At 40.3% G+C, this 25,804-nt stretch overlaps 1 protein-coding gene across 7 annotated transcripts in view; it reads left to right on the forward strand.

Moving 5' to 3' along the window:
* LOC123942577 (pantetheinase) overlaps nucleotides 1–25,804 on the forward strand; it is a 43,416-nt gene that overhangs the window by 1,918 nt on the left and 15,694 nt on the right. The window contains exons 2-6 of one of the 7 annotated variants that reach the window (XM_046006590.1): nucleotides 8,592–8,631; nucleotides 13,946–13,979; nucleotides 17,283–17,394; nucleotides 18,599–18,848; nucleotides 20,127–20,257. In XM_046006590.1, the coding sequence (XP_045862546.1) occupies nucleotides 18,636–18,848; nucleotides 20,127–20,257 (344 nt within the window). In that variant the 5' untranslated portion in view covers nucleotides 8,592–8,631; nucleotides 13,946–13,979; nucleotides 17,283–17,394; nucleotides 18,599–18,635. Of the gene's footprint in view, nucleotides 1–8,591; nucleotides 8,632–13,945; nucleotides 13,980–14,047; nucleotides 14,093–14,138; nucleotides 14,185–17,282; nucleotides 17,395–18,598; nucleotides 18,849–20,126; nucleotides 20,258–25,804 lie in introns of those variants that run through there. The other 6 variants (XM_046006589.1, XM_046006592.1, XM_046006591.1 and 3 more) reach the window with 6 other exon arrangements.

The raw sequence follows: 25,804 nt of genomic DNA on the forward strand, positions 1-25,804 counted from the left end.
CATCCAGGCATCCTAAGAGATAGGTTTTTAAAGGCAGGGAAGGGATATTAAAAAAAAGAAATGTATTAGCAAGGAATGCGTTGTTTAGGCAAGGTTGCCCTCTTAACGGGGAGTAATAGGGATCTATCAGTAAATGTTCTAGAATTGACCAGGAAATTCAATGTTGACTGGTGAAAGGTTACATTCGTGGGGGTATTACAATTGCATTTAGGTTAGATGTTTAGTCTTGGTTTATTGACTTGGGGCTGTTACCTAAGTAATGCCATTTTGGGCCAGTGGTTTTCTTTCCAGCAATCCCCTCTTTTTGATCAGACTTTCAGTTTAACTGAGAGACAAGATAAAAATTTAAGGCATGAATGCCACTCATAGCTACTGCTCTGACGTTTTTGAAACTTCTGCTGATCCCTTGTGTGGCTTTCACAAGTCATGACCTTTGTCTCTGGGATATTTAGAGGTTATGAATTCAGGTTTATATTCTTTAAGTAAGTTATCCTTGGTTCCTTTTCTGATGTGATGCCTTTAAAGCTTTTGAAAGAATATAATGCACCAGGAAGATTATTCTGATTACTATAAGTGGGATAATTTCTCATTGTTTGGAGTGATCTTTGAAGCTGTGGTCCCTGATGCAGGGTCCTTGAGCAAAACAAGAATTCTAAGAAATCTTGGGACATTTTTACTACAAAAAGGTGCTTTTATTAAAGCATAGCAACAGAACCCATGGACAGAAAGAGATGCACTTGTGATTGTGACGTGTGATTTTGATTATATATTTTGGAGCTGGGAGGCAGAAGTAGAGGTAACAGAAGTCTCTGAAGGGATTTCTGATGTTAAAGAAGTCTTAAAGGATCCTGGAGGTCTGGTTGTTGTCAAGCTAAGGATGCTTTTAGTCTTGGGCAAAATGGGCAAAGTGGGCAAAGCATTAATATTAAGGCAACTCTGAGTTCCTTAAGGAAAGTCACACTCTGCATGCCCAGGTATTTATCAATGGGCTGCAAGTTGTAGGGAAATTTAATTTTATTTACATTTCCCCTTCCTTTGTTCTCCTCTGCAGTCCCTAAGAGCCAATCCAATCAAAATCAAATAAAGGGAGACCCCATGGAAGGAGTCACCTTGTTAAGCCAAATGGCTTGCTTTGTGATTGTGTGTGATTGATTGAGTTTTAACTTCCCTAGAAGTGTTAATCCAGACTAAAGTTTCAGCCAACAGATAATCGAGGGCTATTCTATTATCAAGAACAACTTTGGCCAGAGCGCCTAAGGATCTTAGTTGGACAGCTGTTGCTTTCTCAATGGATTCTGCAACAGTTTAAGAATTAAGGAGAAGTTCCCCATTACAGCCTTGTTTATATTTATACCCTTGCCCAGGAAGTAGGAACCTGCCCAAAGGAGTGAATCCTGAATCCTGAAAGCCTTCTGGTAGAACTTTTCTAACTTGATTATGTGAATTCATGGGAATCGACCAATGAGATGGAGGGGCTCAGATTTCAGGTTTCTAGTCTGAAATAAATAGGTTGCTCTAAATTCCAGAGCCTACCCATCTTAGCAATGGCCTGGGAGATAAAGATGAGGGTGTAACCTTTCCAGGCCAAGGCCAGAGTGAAGGAAAGGAAGAAAAGAAGGGGTTTCAGTTGTTCCGTTTAAGTAGGAAGTCTTGATCTGGCCTCTCGGGCAAAGCAGTATACCTCAATGTCAGCTACTTCTCTTCCTTGTCAGTTTGATTCGGAGGTCTCCAGTGTCTGCACAGGACCAGGTGTCCTGTGGAATCTTTTTTTTTTTCTTTTTTCTTTTTTTTTTAAATTTATTTATTTGACAGACAGAGATGATGAGTAGGCAGAAAGGCAGGCAGAGAGGGAGGGGGAAGCAGGCTCCCTGCCGAGCATGGAGCCCGATGTGGGGCTCAATCCCAGGACCCTGGGATCATGACCCGAGCCAAGGACAAAGGCTTTAACCCACTGAGCCACTCAGGTGCCCCAGGTGGAATCTTTTTCATCTGTGCAACGCGTACCCAGGGCTGAATACATTCTAGTTTTGCAGCAGTGTTAGTGGTCAGGAACACTTGGTAAGGTTCTTTCCAGAGGGGCTTGAGGTCTTCCTCTGATGATGTGTTCAGAATACTTGGTCACCAAGCCCTAAACTGTGATAAACAAAATCCTTTGAAATGGCACCTAGGAAGGCTTTTCCAACCCATTGATGACAGGCTTGAGCATAAAGCATTAGAGGCTTACAGTAGTGATCATACTATCATGAGACAAGGGATCAGCAGGAGGTTATAGTTGATAGAATTCCAGGTCAGCAAGGTTTTCATTAAGGCCCATAAGATTCACCCAGTGAAGAGGGTGCCTTGGTCACTGGAGATTATAGGAGATATATTTCAAGTGGGAAGCACATTCCCTCCCTCTGTGAGAGCATCAGTCTTGTGGTAGGGAAAGGCTTCAGCCCATCTGGAAAACATGCGTACAGTAACAAGGACATACTGATAACCCATACTTAGTGACAATTGTGTAATGGCCAAGTTTTCATGTCCGAAGGACCACCAAGGAGCCAACATGATCTTAGTTAAGGCAGGGGTATTTATGGGTTCCTGTTACTAAAGCAGGGTGGGGATTCCTGTTACTAAAGCAGGGAGGGGGTTTCTGGAACCAAAGCAGGGTGAGGGTTCTTGTTACTAAAGCAGAGTGGGGGTCTCTGGAACTAAAGCAGGGTGGGGCTTCTTAGAACTAAAGTAAAGTAGGGGAGGGAAAGTTCAGCCCTTGGGCACAGGGGTCTGAGATGGCTGCCAAAGCTAAGAAGGCTGTACTTACGCTAAGGCTAAACCTGAGGTGGGATGGCCTTAGTTTTTCTCAGCCTCCACATTTTCCCTTCTCAGAAGAACCTAAGGAAGGACCCAATCATGGGTCCAGGCTGGTTTCAGCAACAAGGTCCGGTGGTTGGTATTGCTGTCTGAGTACCATGAGCTGAAATATACTGACTCTGTTTTTGACAAAAGTAAGCAACATAAGTGAGAACAGCACAGTCTTAGCTTTAGGGGGTTGTCCTTGTCAGGCTGACTTTTCCATTCTGGGACAAAGTCCTTGAGAACAGCGTGTGGGTCAGCTGGTCGGATGTGGGTGTAGTGGACCCAGGGAGTAATCCCGTTGACCTTGAGATTGGTGGGAGTGGTCAGGATCACGATGTAGAATCCCTTCCAGCGTGGTTGAAGTGTCTGGTGTTGGTATCTCCAGATGTACACCCAGTTACCCGGCCGATATCGATGGGGGGTTCCGGGGTGGCCCAGTCTCGTAGAGGGCCCTCAGCTTACATCAATACCTCAGTAAGATGTCTTCCCTTCGTCAGTTCATAGAGAGGTCAGGCCATCTCCATGAACTGGAATATCCACAGCCTGCAGTAGCCCACCATCCCAAGAAACTCCCTCGTGGAGATCAAATCCTAAATACGTGGCATGGCTCTGACAAAGCTGTGCTTCCCTTGCTGACACCTGATATACTTTTCCTGCAGAGTCTGTAAGAGAGCGCTCATCCCCCACAAGCATGACTCAGCCCTCAGCAGCTATTTCCACTATTCCCACTAACCCAATCAGATTCTTCCCTTCAAATCCTTCAATTTTTTGAAGTTTCCTCCTTATATCTGGGGTTGACTGACTGGCGAAAGCAAGATCATCTAAACAAGCTATCATGCAACTTCTCTGAAGTTTACCTCAAGTTGTCTAACTTAGGCAAACAAACATGTAAAAACAATAACATTTAGAATTTAACACCCATAAAGATGTGTTATTAAAACATAGTTTTTCTCTCCAAAATAACCCTCATTTCCAGAGATAGCCAAGTTAGGACTAATTCATTTTAAAAACAAGTCCAATTTTAACAAACTTGGCCTAATTATTTACATAAGCTCAGCAAGAACAGTGAGTGTGACCATACAGATCTTTTAGAATCTGCTTTGCTGGAACTTTTTATAAGGAATCTCTAGGTTGAACTTTTAGTAGCCTCTCCAGGCCAGAAGCCAAGCCATGTAGTTGCTATCAGACATGCCTGTAATACCTGTCAGTTTGGGCGAATTCCTCTTCCTGAGGTTCCCAAAGTATCCTGCCAGGAAGTGACATTCTTTACTCACCTGGTGAGGCTGCTGGGAACTCTGTAAGCAAGGTTTCAGGCTAACCGTTCCATGGGGCTTTATGGCTCCAGGTTTCATAAAGTCAACCTTAGTTCCTTTAAGCTGTCTGGTCATATCTGAGTCTTTTCAAATATGACATTCCAGTCAAAGCCTTGGTAAAATAACCAATGTTTCCAATAGTGTCCTGTTACAAGGAGAACAGATTCTTATTGAACTTATGCAAATGACTGATTGCCATGAAGGAAGAATACTTACTGAGATCTTTTGGTTTCAGAGGGTTCAGATAGAGAGAAGAGTTGAATGCCTTGATTCATTTACAAATGAATACTTTTACATCTCTGTAGGTTACAGATAATTTAAGAAAAAGGTTCCCTAGTCTGGAAGAGCAAACATTGCAGAACCAGTCATGTTTAAAATAAGACAAAACATTAAGAGACACAACATTACAATTTTTTAGTTCATTTAGTCCCATGTTACTAATTCTGGTTTAGTCCGAATGCAACTTTTACTTCTGGAAATTCTTAAACATTTCAGTTCCAGGATTTTAACATACCAAAGACCTGTATATGTCCTGAAAGTCTCCCACATGAATTTCCTTTAGGGCGGAATTCATCTTACAAGAGAATTAAAACAATTACAAATGACAAAAACTTAGAATAGATATGGTTAAAGATCAAGTGATGACCCTTATCAAAACATTAAAACTTTAGGAAATGTATAGAACCTCTAGAGTAGTTACAGCATTTACCTAAATGTAACCCAAGGTTTATCATTGGTTTAGCAGTACTCCCTGGGTAACTTAGCATATCAAGGAAAAGCCTTATGAGTCAAAGAGACCTCATTTACAATTCTGGGCGAGCAAAGAGAAAACCATTTACATTTTTTTTTAACAGATCAATTAACCTAAGAAAACTTTGCCCTTTTAAACAGAGAGAAAACCAGCTTTTTTTATATCAGTGTCTTTCCTCTTTATTCTTAAGCATGCAGTCCTAAGATAGTGGGTTTACTGGGTTTCCCTCCCACTGTGAATTATGTTGCAGACAAAAGGGAGGGGCATCTTTCAGATGCTGTCCTGCTTGCATCCCTCGTGGGAACTTAGGAGCATCTTAGCTAAGGTCTGTCCGTATAAGCCCTGGACCAGGCTACTCCGTGGAGTAAGTGACCATTATGCCATATGATGCCCAGCGAGACTCAGCGTGCAGCCCACTCAGACTCCGTGGCCGAAGCCGTGGAGCCATAGAGACACATTCACACAGTCAGGCACTCTTCAGATTTAAACAGGTTGGACACCCTCCTCTGGGTATCCCTGGCTAATAGGAGGTGATCAGTCTCTCCTTCCATTCTTTACGAATGGATCTGGCTCAGGCAGTGGACCCCGGGCTGTTTTTCTTTCTTTCTTATTCAAACAGGATCAGGCATCTGTTCTTTCTCTCTCTTTTTTTTTCTTAGTCCGTCCTGACCATACCTAATTTTTTTTTTACCTTAAGATTTTCCTTCACAAACCTTCTATAATTTTTCTTTACATTTAGGTTTTGTCCCAAGCCATTTCCTTCCAAACAACCATCTCATTTAGGACAAAATTACTTTCTTTTACCTTCAACAAATTGTACTCCCATTCCTTAAATCTTTCTTACATATCTTCTACTTTCTTACATACAGAGTTGCTTCCTTTATTTCCATCAGTCTTACGGTTAGCAGAATTTTGTACTCTTAGAAGCACCTTTAGTTATTAACCAATTATCAGCTATTAACCAATTGTGAATGGTTATAACAATTCTTTAGATGCCAGTTTATGAATCAGTTAAGCACAAACCATGTTTACCAACAGATTTAAATATTCTTATTTTCTTTGCTGTAAGAAGTCAAAAGCACAAACCTATGTTCAGTAATAAATGACTTAGCATTTTATCTGATTAACCTTCCCTGTATCTGTCATCCAGTCAGGTTTTTGTCACATGGAAAGGGTGGAGGCCTCCTTACAGGGTATAAAATCCTTTCAAGGGTGGTTTCCTCTGAGGGCAGGGGACACTTGTTCCTGCCTGGGCTCCTTCATCAGTTTTACTTGGAAGTGATCTAGATATTAAACAAATTTAACTTAACTCATCATTTAACCTAGCTTGGCAAGATTTTAAGGTTTTAGGTTACCAGTAAGAGTTGAGAAAACAATTTAAAGGTTACTTAAAATTTTTTTATTTATGTCTATTTAATTAACTTGATACTAACAGTTATGCTTAGATTACTCGAAAACTAGTCAGTTGGGGCACCTGGGTGGCTCAGTGGGTTAAGCCGCTGCCTTCGGCTCAGGTCATGATCTCAGGGTCCTGGGATGGAGCCCCGCATCGGGCTCTCTGCTCAGCAGGGGGCCTGCTTCCCTCTCTCTCTTTCTGCCTCTCTGCCTAGTTGTGATCTCTTTCTGTCAAGTAAATAAAATCTTAAAAAAAAAAACAATAAAAAAACTAGTCAGTCATTCTTCCAAGCTATATTTCTTTTGAATAGTCTATAAAAGAGATAACATTGATTTATTACTTTTAAGTAAATGCAGGTAGAATAAAAGTTTCAATTTTATTGCTGTTAACTCTAAAGACATATCTATTTTAATTAAACCAATAATCTTAAACAAGCTTTCATATTGAATCTTTTCCCAGATCGTACGAACCTGAAAAAACCTTTTGGGTTAGGTTCTTTTTGATAGGTTTATATATATATATATTTTTAAATATTTTATTTATTTATTTGATAGAGAGATCACAAGTAGATAGAGAGGCAGGCAGAGAGAGAGAGGGAAGCAGGCCCCCTGCCGAGCAGAGAGCCCAATGTGGGACTCGATCCCAGGACCCTGAGATCATGACCTGAGCCGAAGGCTGCGGCTTAACCCACTGAGCCACCCAGGCGCCCTTTTTGATAGGTTTAGAATGGTCAATCCTTATTAGCACTTGTCTTCAACTAATAGAGCTCTTTTGAAAATTGGCAGTACCATCCAGAGTAGAATAATATATCACATTTATAACAAACCCACAAACAAATGGATGTCAAGACATTATTGTTACAACTATTGGGGAAGATTTTTAAGATTTGTACTTGTTCCTGGAATTCATCTTAAAGCTGTGCCAGAGTCTGGGCATGAGATATTTTAGCAGTTTATTTTATTTTATTTTTTATTTAGTTTTAAAGACTTTTTAATTTATTTGTCAGAGAGAGAGGGAGAGAGTACATGCTGGCACAAGCAGGGGGAGGGGCAGACAGAGGAATAAGCAGGCTCCCCGCTGAGCGAAGAGCCCCATGTGGGACTTGATGCAAGAACCCTGGGATCATGACCTGAGCGGAAGGGGACCCTTAACTGACTGAGCCACCCACGCATCCCTAGCAGTTTATTTTTTAAAAGACCTCTCGCTCTTGCTCTCTCTTTTTTTCTCCCCCTTCAGTCTCAGGTGATCGTGGGCTGTATTTACATTGCAAAGGCCAATGTGTAACTTTCAGGCCAAGAGAAAATAAGTTCTTCCAAGAAGGACTTTGGTTTTCTAAGGCCAGTAATTCGTAGTTTGTTTCAGATAAACAAGGGAAGTTTGGGGATTGGCAAAAGAATAGGTGAATTTTGAATTGCCTCTATGCTGATTTTTGTTTTGTAAAATAAGGATGGTGTTTTCAGTTCCTCAAAGAATTGGGTTATGATTTAAATGACATCTTATGTTCATTCACCTATCCTACTACATTATCTTCAATTTGTTGCTCTCCCTCTGGGTACATAGTTTTGGTTTTTAATTCCAGTATAATTAGCATACAGTATTATTAGTTTCAGGTGTGGATTGTAATGATTCAACGATTCTCTACATTGCTCAGTGCTCATAATGGTAAAAATACTTTCACCCTTTCACCACTTCACCCATGCCTCCACCATCAGTTTGTTTTCTATATTTAAGAGTGAGTTTTTTTCTTTGTTCATTTGTTTTGTTTATCAAGTCGCACATGAATGAAATCACATACTGTTTGTTTTTCTCTAACTGACTCATTTCACCTAGCATTATAGCTTCTAGATTCATCCATGTTGTTGCAAATGGCAAGATTTCACTCTTTTTTATGGCTGAGTGACATTTACTGTGTGCGTGTGTATACACACCACTTCTTTCATCCATCCACAGACAAGGGTTGCTTCCATAATGTGGCTATTGTAAATGGTGCTGCATGAGTACATAGTTTTACTTTTAAATATTTCTGAGAGGATTGAGTAATACTCCGTGGGTGTCTCTCAGATCCCCAAAGAGGATGCAAAGGATACTATGTTCCACAAATCCAGAGTGACTCCTAAAGGCAGCCAAAACAAAGAAACAACTTGCCAGTAGCAGGCAATAAGAAAGCCAAGCCTAGTTATGCAAAACGGGACAAGCAAGAGGGCAGTTGCTATTTCTGGGAGAGAGGAGAACAATCCACAATGGGCTTGAATTTGAAAATGAAGGGAAAACAGTGAGATTTTCTTTTCCTCTCCAGACTGGGCACGGCAGACAGAGATTCAGAAGAACTGATTCTGGTAAGAGTTTTCATCCTTCACTGGCTTTTGACAGTTTATCCAGGATCCTGTCTGTAAGCTCTGTTATCCACCAGAGTTTCCTTTTAGCTCTTTAATGGAATAATATAGCAATTTACCAGAAAAGTCCTCAGTTTCTTCCACTCTGGGAGGGGGACCTCTATGGGAGCCCTTCTTGGAAGGTAGATGTGGGAGTATTTGTAAAACCATTAACTGGTGATGTTTGCTTACAATTATGTCTCTTTCCAGAGTGGAAAAACAATTCAGACAGATGATTAGTAGAATGAGTACTCAAAGGAGAGGATAGAGAACCTTAGGAGTTCTTTTGTTATCGGTATGTCAGGGAGCAAGACTTTCCTGTCCCTTTCAAGGCTCATCTAGTATATTGGGAATTAAACTGATATGAAAATTAACAGTAGAAAATCAAATTTCATTTTGGATGTATGGGGAACCCACACATATGTGAAGATTCCAAAGAATCAGCAGAATGAGGTATGTATGTCATTCTGCAGGAAGGAGAAGGGGGTGGGGGTCTGGGACTTCAAAGCAAATGAATGTAATTCACAGGAATATGAAAAAGAGTAAATGGCTGGTAAACATGTTTTCTGGACCACTCAGAAAAAAGGAGACCTGGGGAACTTTGACCGGATAGGTGCTGCAAGTTTCCTCCCAGTCTGCCACACCTAGTTCATGTTACAACATGGAGTTATCTATGGTGATCTCTCTCTTGCTGGAGCGGATCCTCTATCTAAATTCTTGTTAGGCAGTTGTGGGGGAGGTAAAGGGCTATTCCTGAATCTGCTGGCTTTTGATGACTTTTTTTTTGTGAGATTTTATTTATTTATTTGGTAGAGAGATGGCTTGAGAGGGAACACAAGCAGGGGGAGTGGGAGAGAGAGAAGCAGACTCCTGTAGCAGGGATCCTGATGTGGGGCTCCATTCCAGGACCCCAAGACCATGACCTGAGCCGAAGGCAGATGCTTAACAACTGAGCCCCCCAGCTGCCCCTTTTGATTACTTTTTTAACTCAAACTAACCTTCATGCAAAAATGACCCATCTTGGGTCTGCTGGCCTTTTGCCCCTATACTTCCTTCCTCTGAAACATCCCTGAAGTTTCACATATTAAAAGCTGAGTTGGGGGGCGCCTGGGTGGCTCAGTGGGTTAAAGCCTCTGCCTTTCGCTCAGGTCATGATCCCAGGGTCCTAGGATCGAGCCCCACATCGGGCTCTCTGCTTGGCAGGGAGCCTGCTTCCTCCTCTCTCTCTCTCTGCCTGCCTCTCTCCCTACTTATGATCTCTATCTGTCAAATAAATAAAATCTTTAAAAAAAAAAAAAAAAAGCTGAGTTGGTATATTCTTTCATCCTGTTGAGCCAGTGTCTGTCCTGGCAAGAAGTCCAGTTTAGCTAAACTCATTTAAGAGGCAGTGATGCAGGTGTGTTCTCAAAGTTAGGCCTATGGCTCAAGAAAGTAGGTATTAAACAAGAGGCATTTTTGTAGAAACAAAAGAAAAACAATGGTTAATGGTTAGATCCAATTATAAACCATTTTCTGAGTTTTAATGGTAGCTGGTCAAGAAGATGTCAGGCTATGTGTTTGAGTGACCCCCAGAGAAAGAGGCATGAAGATTATTTATAAATGAGCTATTGTGGTGATTTCTCTGAAATTTATATCAAGTTGTTTATATTCCATTTGTAGAGCTTCAGGAAAAAGGGCAATTTTAGTTTTTAAATGATTCCAAGTCATAAATATGAGAGAAAAATTAAAGCATGTCTAGGCGGGGGCACCTGGGTGGATCAGTGGGTAAAGCCTCTGCCTTCAGCCCCGGTCATGATCTCAGGGTCCGGGGATTGAGCCCCACATCAGACTCTCTGCTCAGCAGGGAGCCTGCTTCCTCTTTCTGCCTGCCCCTCTGCCTACTTGTGATCTCTTTCTCTCTCTGTCAAATAATAAAATCTTTAAAAAAACAACAACACACACACACAAAAACCCCAAAGGATGGGTCTAGCGTCAAAGGATGCTAGAAGAAATGAGGATCTAGTCCAGTTTATAAGAAACAGTATTAAAACCTAACATTTATAAAGATGTGTTGAGAAAAAGTATTTCTTCTGCTATCCAAGGTCCTTCTAGCTGGACTAAGAATCATATTGACATGAGACAGACGAACAGACAAAAACCAAATTTAACTTCATACGTACAGGTATCCACACAGGCATGAAATTCCAAAGACTTACATGAAACTTATATGAGTTAAGAAGAGGGGTAGGGGCCTGAAGATAGAAAGGGGAGAAAACCATCAGCAGGAATTGAGATGTTTGGAAAACAAAACTGGTCCTTTTATGCAGATGGATTTATTAGGTAAAGAGAAATTTCCATTAATACCTGTTTCCCTAGTACAGGGAGCCAGTTGAGGGGTGAGATAAAGAGTTTTTCCTGAATCTGCTAGGTTTTGATGGCTTTTAACACAAAGTAATATTCATGCCAAAGTGGTCTCTCTTGGGGCAGCCTTCCCTTAGCCCCTACAGGTACTTCTTATATATTAAAAATATTCATTAGCCTTTTGCAATGGATCTTTCAATGAAACTGTTGGAATTTTGAAATTTTTTGGGGGCTTCTTCTTGCCAGTTAAAACAAGTATCCCATTCTGTTTACCTTGGGAGCCCTTGCTTTCAAGTGCATTCCTTAGATGACTGTATTTAACTGATGTTCTATCAGGACCCTGATAATTCTGTGCTGTTTTTAGTAAAATTTTACCATTTCTGTAGATAATCACAGCTCCTGGTACCATAGTTTTGTTTTTAGACATAAAATAAGCAAGTGTGCCAGAAGATAGCATGCTTGACTCTTCTGATTTTAAGGATCCCATTAGCTAAGCTTTTGTTTACACTAAACAAGGCAAACATGGGTTCCTGAATGCAACAGCAATAACCAAAAATTGTCATTGTGGACTGGCCAGGAAAAGACTGTGTCCATCACCTGCAATTCCCAGCATGGACTCAACCAGTGACATCGATTATAGAGACTGCAGACTGGAACTGGGGAAAGGACTAAACCAGCAAACTACAGTCAATGGGGACTGCAGGTGGGAAATCAAGAGTGAATTCCAGCGTGGAATTGTGGACTGAGCCAAGGGCTAAGGACTGGTACTCCATTAGACTATTCTGTCTAGACTGACCTGTTAACCCTGGACAAGAAAGCCAATTAGGTCAGGAGCTGGAATGCAAAAAGAGTGGAGCTCAACTGAGTGGGATTTGCTGGTGGCTCTCAGAAACAGCGAGAAAGACCAGGAACTCAAAAGTGTTCACAGACCACCACCCCTGTGTTTCCTGTTGTTCTCAAACCCGTTAGAATTTTGCTTCAGATCCTGATGCTGCCACCAAATCTGTTAAAAAAAATAAGGCAACCAAGTAAATCTGAAGATTTGGTTGGCTTTATTAAATGACTCGTGACTCGGGCAGCAAATAGGGGGAGTTTCCCTGAGCTGAACAAGAGACAAATTTTGTAACTGAACCAATATGAGTTTGCTCCTGGGTGAGTCAGAAACTACACAAGGTTAAGCCATCACACAAAGAAAGGTTTATTTGGGGGCACCTGGGTGGCTCAGTTGGTTAAGTGTGTGCCTTTGGCTCAGGTCATGGTCCCAGGGTTCTGGGATCGGGCCCCGTATCGGGAAGCCTGCTTCTCCCTCTTCCACTCTCCTGCTTGTGTTCCATCTCTAGCTGTCTCTCTCACTGTCAAATAAATAAATCTTTAAAAAAAAGAGAAAGGTTTATTTGCAGCAAATGAGGGGATCATTGGGATGGGGGGGTGGGGGATGGCTTCCAAAGCCATGACTCTGAGCAAAGGTGAATGGATTCTCTTTATTTAGGGTTAAGATGAATACTTATATTAGGAGGCCTCATCATCTTGTGTAAAGGTGGGCATAAGGTCACACGTGGACCTTAAGGAAGCATACCTGTACATACATTACATGTATGTAGATGAGGCCTGAGAGCTCCTCCTTCGGCAGAGATTTTAGTAATAGAATGAAGTGAAGGTAGTAAGTTCTTGGTCTGTCTGCAGCTGTGAATCAGGAGTTAAGGTCAAACTGGTCTTGTTTGTCTGGGTTGGCTGGAAGTCTTGTCAGGGCAGTCATCATTGCCGGAAGGGTGGTTTTGGTTTCTATTTACCTGCATTAAGAAATAAACTGGATATAAGGATTGCCACCCCAGCTTCTTCTGATGCCCATTAGCATCTTCAGTGTCTGACCACAACTTCTAGTTAACATCTCCAATTTTTTCCCATAATTTTGACTGGAATCATTTAATAAATAAAACTTCCCCTTTTCTTGAAGCCCTGCAAACCAATATAAACAACTTTATGTAAACTTGAGTGAAATCATAACAGTTCATTATAGACCATCTTCATGCCTGTTGTTCTGTGAGAGCAGAAAGTTCACCAGATACACTTGATGTACAAACTGAAAGTACTCCAGATTACCAATGCCTTCCCTCACCCTGTTTGAAGATGCATTTAGCCTGACATCTAGAAATCTCCTGCCTAGCAGGGAACCTGATACTGGCCTTGAGCCTATGATCCTGGGATCATGACCTGAGCCAAAGGCAGCCTCAAGTAAGCCACCCAGGTGTCCCCTTAAGCTCTTCTTTCCAGTTTATTTCTTTTTTTAATTATTTATTTCTTTTTTATTTTTTTATAAACATATAATGTATTTTGATCCCCAGGGGTACAGGTCTGTGAATCACCAGGTTTACACACTTCACAGCACTCACCATAGCACATACCCTCCCCAATGTCCATAACCCCACTCCCCCTCTCCCAACACCCCTTCCCCCCAGCAACCCTCAGTTTGTTTTGTTAGATTAAGAGTCACTTTTGGTTTGTCTCCCTCCCAATCCCATCTCATTTCATTTATTCTTCTCCTATCCCCCTAACCCCCCATGTTGCTTCTCCATGTCCTCATATCAGGGAGATCATATGATAGTTGTCTTTCTCCGATTGACTTATTTCACTAAGCATGATACGCTCTAGTTCCATCCACGTCGTCGCAAATGGCAAGATTTCATTTCTTTTGATGGCTGCATAGTATTCCATTGTGTATATATACCACATCTTCTTTATCCATTCATCTGTTGATGGACATCTAGGTTCTTTCCATAGTTTGGCTATTGTAGACATTGCTGCTATAAACATTCGGGTACACGTGCCCCTTCGGATCACTACATTTGTATCTTTAGGGTAAATACCCAGTAGTGCAATTGCTGGGTCATAGGGTAGTTCTATTTTCAATATTTTGAGGAACCTCCATGCTGTGTTCCAGAGTGGTTGCACCAGCTTGCATTCCCACCAACAGTGTAAAAGGGTTTGCCTCAGACAAAGACACTTGAGAATCACTACAACAGGCCCCTCCCCCAGAAGATCAACAAGAAATCCAGCCAGGACCAAGTTCACCTACCAAGGACAGCAGGTTCAATACCAAGGACAGCAGCGGAATTCCAGAGGAAGAGAAAGCAAAGCACAGAACTCATGGCTTTCTCCCCATGATTCTTTAGTCTTGCGGTTAATTTAATTTTTTTTTTCAATTTTTTTTCTTCTTCTGCTAATTTTTTTAACTTTTGCCCTTTTCTTTTTTTAACGCTTTTTAACTAGTTTATCTAATATAAATATATATATATTATATATATATAAATATATTATATATATTTTTTTCTTTTTTATATTTTTTCTTTATTTGTTTTCTTTTTTAAATTTTTTCTTTTTTTTTTCTGAACCTCTTTTTATCCCCTTTCTCCCCCTCACGATTTGGGGTCTCTTCTGATTTGGTTAAAGTGCATTTTTCTGGGGTCTTTGCCACCCTTTTAGTATTTTACTTGCTCCTTCATATACTCTTATCTGGACAAAATGACAAGGAAGAAAAATTCACCACAATAAAAAAGAACAAGATGCAGTACCGAAGGCTAGGGACCTAATCAATACAGACATTGGTAATATGTCAGATCTAGAGTTCAGAATGACAATTCTCAAGGTTCTAGCCGGGCCGAAAAAGGCATGGAAGATATTAGAGAAACCCAATCTGGAGATAAAAAACCCTTTCTGGAGAAATTAAAGAACTAAAATCTAACCAAGTTGAAATCAAAAAAGCTATTAATGAGGTACAATAAAAAATGGAGGCTCTCATTGCTAGGATAAATGAGGCAGAAGAAAGAATTAGTGATATAGAAGACCAAATGACAGAGAATAAAGAAGCTGAGCAAAAGAGGGAAAACAGCTTCTGGACCACGAGGGGAGAATTCGAGAGATAAGTGACACCATAAGAAAAACAACATTAAGAGGATGTGGAGAAAGGGGAACCCTCCTCCACTGTTGGTTGGAATGCAAGCTGGTGCAACCACTCTGGAAAACAGCATGGAGGTTCCTCAAAATGTTGAAAATAGAACTACCCTATGACCCAGCAATTGCACTACTGGGTATTTACCCTAAAGATACAAACATAGTGATCCGAAGGGGCACGTGTACCCGAATGTTTATAGCAGCAATGTCTACAATAGCCAAACTATGGAAAGAACCTAGATGTCCATCAACAGATGAATGGATAAAGAAGATGTGGTATATATACACAATGGAATACTATGCAGCCATCAAAAGAAATGAAATCTTGCCATTTGCGACGACGTGGATGGAACTAGAGCGTATCATGCTTAGTGAAATAAGTCAATCGGAGAAAGACAACTATCATATGATCTCCCTGATATGAGGACATGGAGAAGCAACATGGGGGGTTAGGGGGATAGGAGAAGAATAAATGAAACAAGATGGGATTGGGAGGGAGACAAACCATAAATGACTCTTAATTTCACAAAACAAACTGGGGGTTGCTGAGGGGAGGTGGGATTGGGAGAGGGGGAGGGGGCTATGGACATTGGGGAGGGTAAGTACTATCGTGAGTGCTGTGAAGTGTGTAAACCTGGCGATTCACAGACCTGTACCCCTGGGGATAAAAATACATTATATGTTTATTAAAAAAAAAAAATTTGGAAGGGGAGGCGAACCATAAGAGACTATGGACTCTGAAAAACAACCTGAGGGTTTTGAAGGGTCAGGGGTGGGAGGTTGGGGGAACAGGTGGTGGGTAATGGGGAGGGCACGTTTTGCATGGAGCACTGGGTGTTGTGCAAAAAGAATGAATACTGTTACGCTGAAAAAATAAATAAAATGGAAAAAAAAAAAAAAAGAAAAACAACATTAGAATAATTGGGGTTCCAGAAGAAGAAGAAAGAGAGAGGGCCGCAGAAGGTATATTGGAGAGAATTATTGGAGAGAATTTCCCTAATATGGCAAAGGGAACAAGCATCAAAATCCAGGAGGTGCAGAGAACCCCCTCAAAATCAACAAGAATAGGTCCACACCCCATCACCTAACAGTAAAATTTACAAGTCTTAGCGACAAAGAGAAAATCCTGAAAGCAGCCTGAGAAAAGAAGTCTGTAACATACAACGGTAAAAATATTAGATTGGCAGCAGACTTATCCACAGAGACCTGGCAGGCCAGAAAGAGCTGGCATGATATATTCAGAGCACTAAACGAGAAAAACATGCAGCCAAGAATACTCTATCCAGCTAGGCTATCATTGAAAATAGAAGGAGAGATAAAAAGCTTCCAGGACAAACAAAAACTGAAAGAATTTGCAAACATCAAACCAGCTCTATAGAAAATATTGAAAGGGGTTCTCTAAGCAAAGAGAGAGCCTAAAAGTAGTAGATCAGAAAGGTACAGAGACAGTATACAGTAACAGTCATCTTACAGGCTAATCATGGCACTAAATTCATATCTCTCAATAGTTACCCTGAATGTTAATGGGCTAAATGCCCCAATCAAAAGACACAGGGTATCAGAAAGGATAAAAAAACAAAACCCATCTGAGAAACCAGTTTTATAATTTATCTAATCTTAACCATTGCTTTTCTTCTGCTTTCATAAAAATGCCTCTTATTTATTACATGATTAATGAAATCATAGGTTTAACTTTGGAAATACATAAGCATCACAGCCTTCTGACTTGAGTTTTATTAAACTAACCTACTGTGAGAACTAAAAGACTATTCAGTGAGATAAAACAGTCTGCCAGCTCAACTTCCTTTAGAAGTTTCAGAGGAGGGAATCAAAGGGACCAAGAGCAGGCCACCCCAAAATGTGACACTTTAGCATATTGATTATTTTAAATGAAAGTTACATAAGAAACAACCTATGCAAAAAGAATATTCTGACACCCCATCCCCCAACTTTGTCTCCAGAAAACATGAAATAAATCTCCCTGTGCAAGATAGCCTGTCCATACTGAGAGGTAAAGAGATCCTTATCCCCAGAGACAGAAAATTTAGAGCCAAAAAGGCCATATAAACAACCCCTGTTACTTTTACTAATTTACTACCCCAGCCCAAACTCTGTTTAGGATTTCTTACTAAATGAAGCTCCTCAAGTTAAGTTTTCTTTGACTTGTCAATTCCTCACAGATCTATTGTCTCCTTGTCTATAAAGTATGAAAACTGCCTGCTTTGGTTATTTCTTTAGGTCTCAATTTCATTTGGGAGCCTCCATGCACACTCAATAAAATATTATTTTTTTCTCCTGTTAATATCTTATGTCCTTTTAATCCCTAGACCAGCTGGAAGATCCTGAAGGGTAGAAGGAAATTGTTTCTTCCCCACAGAGACAATTTCCCCAAGCTCTCTCCTCTGTAAGAGCAGAAAGGCTACAGGAACTTGGCACTTGGTAGGTGGCTTAGCAAAGCTGATGCAGTGACAGTACTGATCAGGGGACACAGCTCAGGTACCACAGTAGAGGCTGTTGGTTCCCAACCTGTTACTGTTTCAGCCAATAGTGTTCTACTCCAAGAACTGCAGTTATTCATCTGATGTAATATATGCTCCATGGGCCACAAATGATAGATTGATGAGGTGGTAACACATGAGGATGGGGAAGGGTTATTTAGTCCAGTGATTAAGTTTCTGTCATGTCTTGAGCCTGAGCCTCTGGGCTGTGATCTCCACTAGCACTTCTCTCAAGTTTTCCCTCACTTGAGACTGGAAGGCTAGGAGGGCTACTGTTTCAGTTTGAAACTTCTCTTTCCCCAGGTTAATTAGGCTCTGGTAAATAGTCTCCCTTGAGGGCAGCCTTTTGTTAAGGAGACAAAATGCTCCGTTGGGCATATTTCCCCCTCCCCCTCTAGGAAGCAGGAGGCAGAGGATTTGTCTCCACTGTTCTCCCAGGGAATCTGCAGCATTCTTAGAGGTAAAGCTCACAAAAGTGTGATGGCCTCTCTGATACTGGGACCTCCCTAAGTTTTTTACTCTTAAGCTTGTCCACACAGAGTGTCTGGCAATTGGTCAATGGCAGTTAATTGATCATACCAGTTCTGGCTCCAACCAACTATATCTTAGAATGTGACCTCATTTGGAGATAATATTGTTTCAGATAGAAGTTAAGATGAGGTCGTTCTGGAATAAGGTGGGCACTAAACCATATGATTCGTCCTTGTAAGAAGGGGAAATTGGGATTCAGACAATGAGAGTTCCATGTGCAGACACAGGGAAAAGACAGCCATTTATACAGAGAGAGAGCGAGAGCGAGCTTGAACAGATCCTCCCCTCGCTGTCCTCTTGGAGAGCCACCTCCATAGACACTTTGATCTGAAACTTCTTGCCTCTAGAACCATGAGATAATAAATTTTTATTGTTCAAACTGCCCAGTTTTGGGCACTTTGTGATTAAAACCCTAGAAAACTAAAATATACCTATCCTTATTAGATCCTCACAGATCCTTGCAGTAAGAGTCCTTTGTTATATAAGATTTGTTTACATCTGTGTCTACATTGCAATACCATAAGGCTTGCTCAGAATAGATTTTGTAATGTATTTATAAAGTACTAGACCAGGAAATCACATGATTAATTGTGTTTTCTCTCTATACATGTCAGGACTTGCTTTGCTTATCAGCAGTCATCAGACTTCAGCATGATCACCTCTCAGTTGCTGGCTTATGTGGCAGTTTCAGTTCTCTGTGTCTTCAGAGTCAGCTCCCAGGATACATTTATTGCAGCTGTTTATGAACACGCAGTGATATTACCTAATGCCACCCTGATACCAGTGTCCCATGAAGCGGCATTAGCATTAATGAACCAAAATCTGGATCTTTTGGAGGCAGCGGTCACTTCAGCAGCAAACCAGGTACCATCTCTCAGGCGTGCTGGATTCCACCAGGAGAAGGGGTAGGGTCTTAGGAGGCAGGATCCCTCTCAGGTTTGGTTATACTTTTGGAAGACATATGTGTCAGGGTAGCCAACAACTTTGTTGTACAATCAGACTCCTATCTCCTTCTCAAAATTATTATAGCTGGGGCTCCCTAATAGTGAGACCAAGTTAAGAAAAGAATGGCCTCATCACCATGAAGGAGGCAGCAGACCGTTGAGGAACTTGCTGTACATGCAATGACTTTGCTGCTCTATTTTGCTACGTATGGAGAGTGGAGGACAAATGAGTCAAGACCAGATGCTGTGCTCAGAGTATCAGTAGCTTTGATATACTTTTGTGCTCCTAAGCTTGTGCAGGTTTTTGGATTAATTCATAACATCAAAATAAAGTTAAGTTGCAAATTATTTAACAAGATGTATTATGTACTTCATACTTTATATTAATGCATATAAGTCCTGAGTTGAATGAAGGGTTAAGTATAAGTGTATGGTTTGAATGGATATGATTGAAACAAGGTATTTGTAGATCAGGTATAGAGGAGGACTTTGTGAAGTGGGATGAGTCATGAATACATACATATCACTGATATCTACCAATACATATTCTTAGACAATACAAACATTTTAAAGATTAATAAGAATTCTGAGGTTCTTTTTTATCCTTAGTAGGGCTATTTTCTTAAAGGCTGCAGCTTTCAGGGTGACTCTCCCAACTGAAGGTGCCCAGGTGCATCTGGGGTGTACCTCTGGGCTTGGCACCTTTAAGGGGAATCAGTGTCTGAGTGCCCTCCTTCTGAGAAGCCAGAGTCACTTTTACAGGATACAGAACAGGGAAGGCTGGGTGGAGCAGGAAGTAGAACAGAGACTTTGAGTATAAATCAATCCCATGACACCCGGGCACAAAATCTACCCAACGTCCAGGGAGGGGGCCAATTTTAAGAAGAGTTGGGTTTATGCTTAACAACGGCAGTGGATAGAACCCTGTAAATAACCTGAAAACTCTTGATGTTTATGAAAGAGTGGAAACATTATATAGAAATGGTGATGGTGGGATTAGACAATGCAATTGCGCAAAGAAAATAAATTGTAAAAATATAGAAAACAAAGGATTAAGAAAGAAAAAGGATTTGAAAGAAAAAAAAAAGGCTTGGGTGGCAGTTGCTCATCCACTCAGTTCCTCAGGTCCCCTTACAGACCCCGTCTTGGATTGTTTGCTTCTCTGAGAAATATTTTAATTAAGCTACATTTTTAACAGGGTGCGAGTATTATTGTGACTCCAGAAGATGGTATATATGGCTGGAACTTTAACAGGGAAACTATCTACCCATATCTGGAGGATATCCCAGACCCCAAAGTCAACTGGATCCCCTGTATCAATCCCAGAAGGTATTAATCCCAAATAGATAATGGACAATCCAATTATGAACATGCACTTACTTTACCTGGGAGGACTTTTTAGTAGATCACCGCATAAGATCCACTATCAACTCTAAGTTTAAGATAGTTTTATTTTTCCTCTTCTGTGATACATTTATTAGGAAAGTGATAGGAATTGTGAAATCACAGAAATCAGTGCTGGAAGGTAACATAGAAATCATCAAATTCAATGTGAATATATTTCCATTGAGGGAAGGAGTCTGGAGAGACAATAGCATAACTTGCTTAGGGTTACAGTGGTAGTTGGTTAGCGGGAGAACCAGAATCAGACTCTAGTCTTCTGACTTCTTACCAGTGAAGAGAAAATTGTTGCCCCACATCGGCCTGTAATTTGAATGAGTGAGTGAGAAACTGAGTGAGAAAACTGAGTGAGAAAAATGGCAAAATAGTCATTTTTAGAATTAAGACTTTTCCTTTAACATTAATAAAATGGCTAAATGAGTTTAATGTTTATGAAATTCCAAGAGCTTACGGTGGTTGTCGATGTAGCAGTAATGGGTAAGTGGTTTAAGTCAGGTCCAGAGTAAAGAAATATGATCTGCGATGAAAGTAGCACTATTATTTTTAATGTAGACAAAGCAATACCTTATATATCTGAGAGAATCATCTCAGCTATCTCACTTCTTTCTAAAGCCAGTATTGCTAACATCATAGGAACTCCTTTTTTGGAACTGCTCCCCAAACCACACAAATTAACTACTATAACTGCTTATAGAGACACCTTGATTTTGACGAGTTCAGTATTATTTATCTTAATCATCTACTTTCTTCATATTTCATTGTATCATAATTGGTTTTTTAAAATATTTTATTTATTTGACAGAGAGAAATCACAACTAGGCAGAGAGGCAGGCAGAGAGAGAGGAGGAAGCAGGCTCCCTGCAGAACAGAGAGCCCGATGCGGGGCTCGGTTCCAGGACCCCGGGATCATGACCTGAGCCGAAGGCAGAGGCTTTAACCCACTGAGCCACCCAGGCGCCCCATATCATAATTGTTTTTTATTTGACCAGCTCTCATGCCGGATTTTCAGTTTCTGAAGGGCAAGCACTCTTTGTGCTCTTCCATCACGTGTTAACTTCACATGTATCTGAAAGACCTTTTCTTAGAACCAAATTTCCAAGGACGTCCTGAAAATCTCCACCAGGCTGTTCCATGCAATCCATTTCAAGGAGTCTGATTGCCCTGCCTATTTTCTATCAGCTAACTGCCTCTCCATTCCTTGCTTTCATTCATTTATTTAACGTTTTGTGTGTGTGTGTGTACATATTATGTACAGGTACTATTCTGGATGGTAGGGTGGACAAAATAGATTAAAAATCTATCTTCTTGGAGCTTATATTTTAGTGTGGGGAGATAATCAATGAAGAAAAAAGATAATATCTGTTTAGTTATCTATTAATCTATCTACTTATCTACGATATGTAGTAAAGGTAAATGCTATGGAGAAAACCAAGCAGGATAGGTAAATATGGCAGCCAGCGTGGAGCCTTAATTTTTGGTCATCAGTTGTCTTCATGGTGACATCTAAGCAAAGACTTGGAAGAAATGAGGGAGCAGGTTATATAGGTTCTTAAAAAGGTTTTTGTAATCTTTCCTGGATATAACAAACAGTCTTAAAAATGTAGTTTAGATGTATATATATTTGAATATATGATGTACTTTCAAGATTAATAGAGACAGGAGGGAAGTGTGTAATCAGATTGTTTAAGAAATACCAATACCCAATATATACTTCATGTACCAATATATTCTGCCAGTTGTGGTGATCTGAAAAGACTTGGGCTAAATATGTTTCAAGGTTTGATGTGCTGTGTTTACATCTGTCTTTCAGACATTAACTGAAGCAAATGAGAGAGAAGAACTATCATAGTAATTATTTATATGTAATGCATTAGAATAATTCTTTTAGATGTAGTTTCTCATCCTTCTTGGTCTTTTTCAAGGATATGTTTTTGTAGATAATTGCTATGGTTTTGCTTATATTAAATGTACCAATTTGTAGATTTGATATTCAAAGCTTTTACTACTATTGCCAGCAGATGGCACTAAATTTCCATACTTTCAACAGTTACTTTCCCCTTCTCAGCTATTCTTCAATAACCTATCTGCTATTAACCATTTATTACTTAAAGGTTGTTCCAATAGAGGATAAATAATGTTACATGTAGTGGGTTTTGAGGATTGCATTTCAATTGCTTTATTGGGACAACTACAGTCAACACAATAAAGAATAAAGAAATTAGGGGCACCTGGATGGCTCAGATTTCTTAAGCATCTGACTTTGGCACTAGTCATGATCTTGGGGTCAGGTCCTGTGGTTGAGCCTCAGATTGGTCTCCTTGCCCAGCAGGGAGTCTGCTGCTCCCTCTCTCAGCCTATTCCCCCAGCTCATGTGTGTTCTCTCTCTCCATCTTTCTCTGTCTCTCAAATGAATAAATAAAGTCTTTAAAAAAGAATTTAAGAAATCAATTAACAAGTGTTCCAGTATTTCCATTTTCCCATACTGTCTGGCACTGCCCTAGCCCAATTCTTATTGCCTTTTATCTGAACTAATGCAACAACTTCCTAATGATTTCCTACATTTAGTCTCTTAATCATTCTAGTACATTCTATACCCTAATGGCCTATTATCTTTTTTTTTAAATTTCTTTTCAGCGTAACAGAATTCATTGTTTTTGCACAACACCCAGTGCTCCATGCAATGCATGCCCTCCATAATACCCACCACCTGGCTCTCCCAATCTCCCAACCCCGCCCCTTCAAAACCCTCAGGTGGTTTTTCAGAGTCCATAGTCTCTCATGGTTCATCTCCCCCTCCAATTTCCCTCAACTCCCTTCTCCTCTCCATCTCCCCATGTCCTCTGTGTTCTTTGTTATGCTCCACAAATAAGTGAAAGCATATGATACTTGACTCTCTCTGCTTGACTTATTTCACTCAGCATAATCTCTTCCAGTCCCGTCCATGCTGATACAAAAGTTGGGTATTCATCCTTTCTGATGGAGGCACAATACTCCATCGTGTGTATGGACCACATCTTCCTTATCCATTCGTCTGTTGAAGGGCATCTTGGTTCTTTCCACAGTTTGGCGACCGTGGCCATTACTGCTATAAACATTGGGGTACAGATGGCCCTTCTTTTCACTACATCTGTATCTTTGGGGTAAATACCCAACAGTGCAATTGCAGAGTCATAGGGAAGCTCTATTTTTAATTTCTTGAGGAATCTCCATACTGTTCTCCAAAGTGGCTGCACCAACTTGCATTCCCACCAACAGTGTAAGAGGGTTCCCCATTCTCCACATCCTCTCCAACACACATCCTCTCCAACACTTGCTAATTTTGGCCATTCTAACTGGTGTAAGTAAGGTGGTATCTCAATGTGGTTTTAATTTGAATCTCCATGATGGCTAGTGATGATGAACATTTTTTCATGTGTCTGATAGCCATTTGTATGTCTGCATTGGAGAAGTGTCTGTTCATATCTTCTGCCCATCTTTGGATATGATTATCTGTTTTGTGTGTGTTGAGTTTGAGAAGTTCGTTATAGATCCTGGATATCAACCTTTTGTCTGTACTGTTATTTGCAAATATCTTCTCCCATTCCGTGGGTTGCCTCTTTGTTTTGTTGACTGTTTCCTTTTCTGTGCAGAAGTATTTGATCTTGATGAAGTCCCAAAAGTTCATTTTGGCTTTTGTTTCCTTTGCCTTTGGAGACATATCTTGAAAGAAGTTGCTGTGGCTGATATCGAAGAGGTTACTGTATGTTCTCCTCTAGGATTCTGATGGATTTCTGTCTCATGTTGAGGTCTTTTATCCATTTCGAGTTTGTCTTTGTGTATGGTGTAAGAGAATGGTCGAGTTTCATTCTTCTACATATAGCTGTCCAATTTCCCCAGCACCATTTATTGAAGAGACTTTTTTCCATTGTGTATTTTTTCCTGCTTTGTCAAAGATTATTTGATCATAGAGTTGAGAGTCCATATCTGGGCTCTCTACTCTGTTCCACTGGTCTATGTGTCTCTTTTTATGCCAGTACCATGCTGTCTTGATGATCACAGCTTTGTACTAAAGCTTGAAATCAGGTAACGTGATGCCGCCAGTTATATTTTTGTTTTTCAACATTCCCTTAGCAATTCAGGGTCTTCTGATTCCATACAAATTTTAGGATTATTTGGTCCAGCTCTTTGAAAAATACTGGTGGAATTTTGATCAGAATGGCATTAAAAGTATAGATTGCTCTAGGCAGTGTAGACATTTTAACAATGTTTATTCTTCCAATCCAAGAACATGGAACAGTCTTCCATCTTTTTGTGTCTTCTTCAATTTCTTTCATGAGCATTCTGTAGTTCCTCGAGTACAGATCCTTTATCTCTTTGGTTAGGTTTATTCCCAGGTATCTTATGGTTCTTGGTGCTATAGTAAATGGAATCGATTCTCTAATTTCCCTTTCTGTATTTTCATTGTTAGTGTATAAGAAAGCCACTGATTTCTGTACATTGACTTTGTATCCTGTCACGTTACTGAATTGCTGTATGAGTTTTAGTAGTTTGAGGGTGGAGTCTTTTGGGTTTTCCATATAAAGTATCATGCCATTTGCGAAGAGAGAGAGTTTGACTTCTTCATTGCCAATTTGGATACCTTTTATTTCTCTTTCTTGTCTGATTGCTCTTACTAGGACGTCTACTACTATGTTAAACAAGAGTGGTGAGAGTGGGCATCCTTGTCATGTTCCTGATGTCAATGGGAAGGCTGCGAGCTTTTTCCCATTGAGGATGATATTTGCTGTGGGTCTTTCATAGATAGATTTTATGAAGTTTAGGAATGTTCCCTCTATCCCTATACTTTGAAGCGTTTTAATCAGGAACAGATGCTGGATTTTGTCAAATGCTTTTTCTGCATCAATTGAGATGACCATGTGGTTCTTCTCTCTTCTCTTATTGATTTGTTCTATTACATTGATTGATTTGCGAATGTTTAACCATCCTTGTAACCCAGGGATGAATCCAACGTGGTCATGGTGGATAATCTTTAATGTGCTGTTGGATCCTGTTTGGTAGGATCTTGTTGAGAATCTCAGCATCCATATTCATCAATTATATTGGTCTGAAATTCTCCTTTTTGGTAGGGTCTTTGCCTGGTTTGGGGATCAGGGTAATGCTGGCTTCATAAAAAGAGTCTGGAAGTTTTCCTTCTGCTTCAATTTTTTGAAACAGCTTCAAGAGAATAGGTGTTATTTCTTCTTTGAAAGTTTGGTAGAATTCCCCAGGGAATCCGTCAGGTCCTGGGCTCTTGTTTTTTGGGAGGTTTTTGATCACTGCTTCAATCTCGTTACTAGATATCGGTCTATTCAGGTTGTCAATTTCTTCCTGGTTCAATTTTGGGAGTTTATAGTTTTCCAGGAATGCATCCATTTCATCTAGTTTGCTTAACTTATTGGCATATAACTGTTGATAAAAACTTTTGATGATTGTTTCTACTTCCTTGGTGTTAATTGT

Source organism: Meles meles, chromosome 5, assembly GCF_922984935.1.
Source record: "Meles meles chromosome 5, mMelMel3.1 paternal haplotype, whole genome shotgun sequence".
NCBI lineage: Eukaryota > Metazoa > Chordata > Mammalia > Carnivora > Mustelidae > Meles > Meles meles.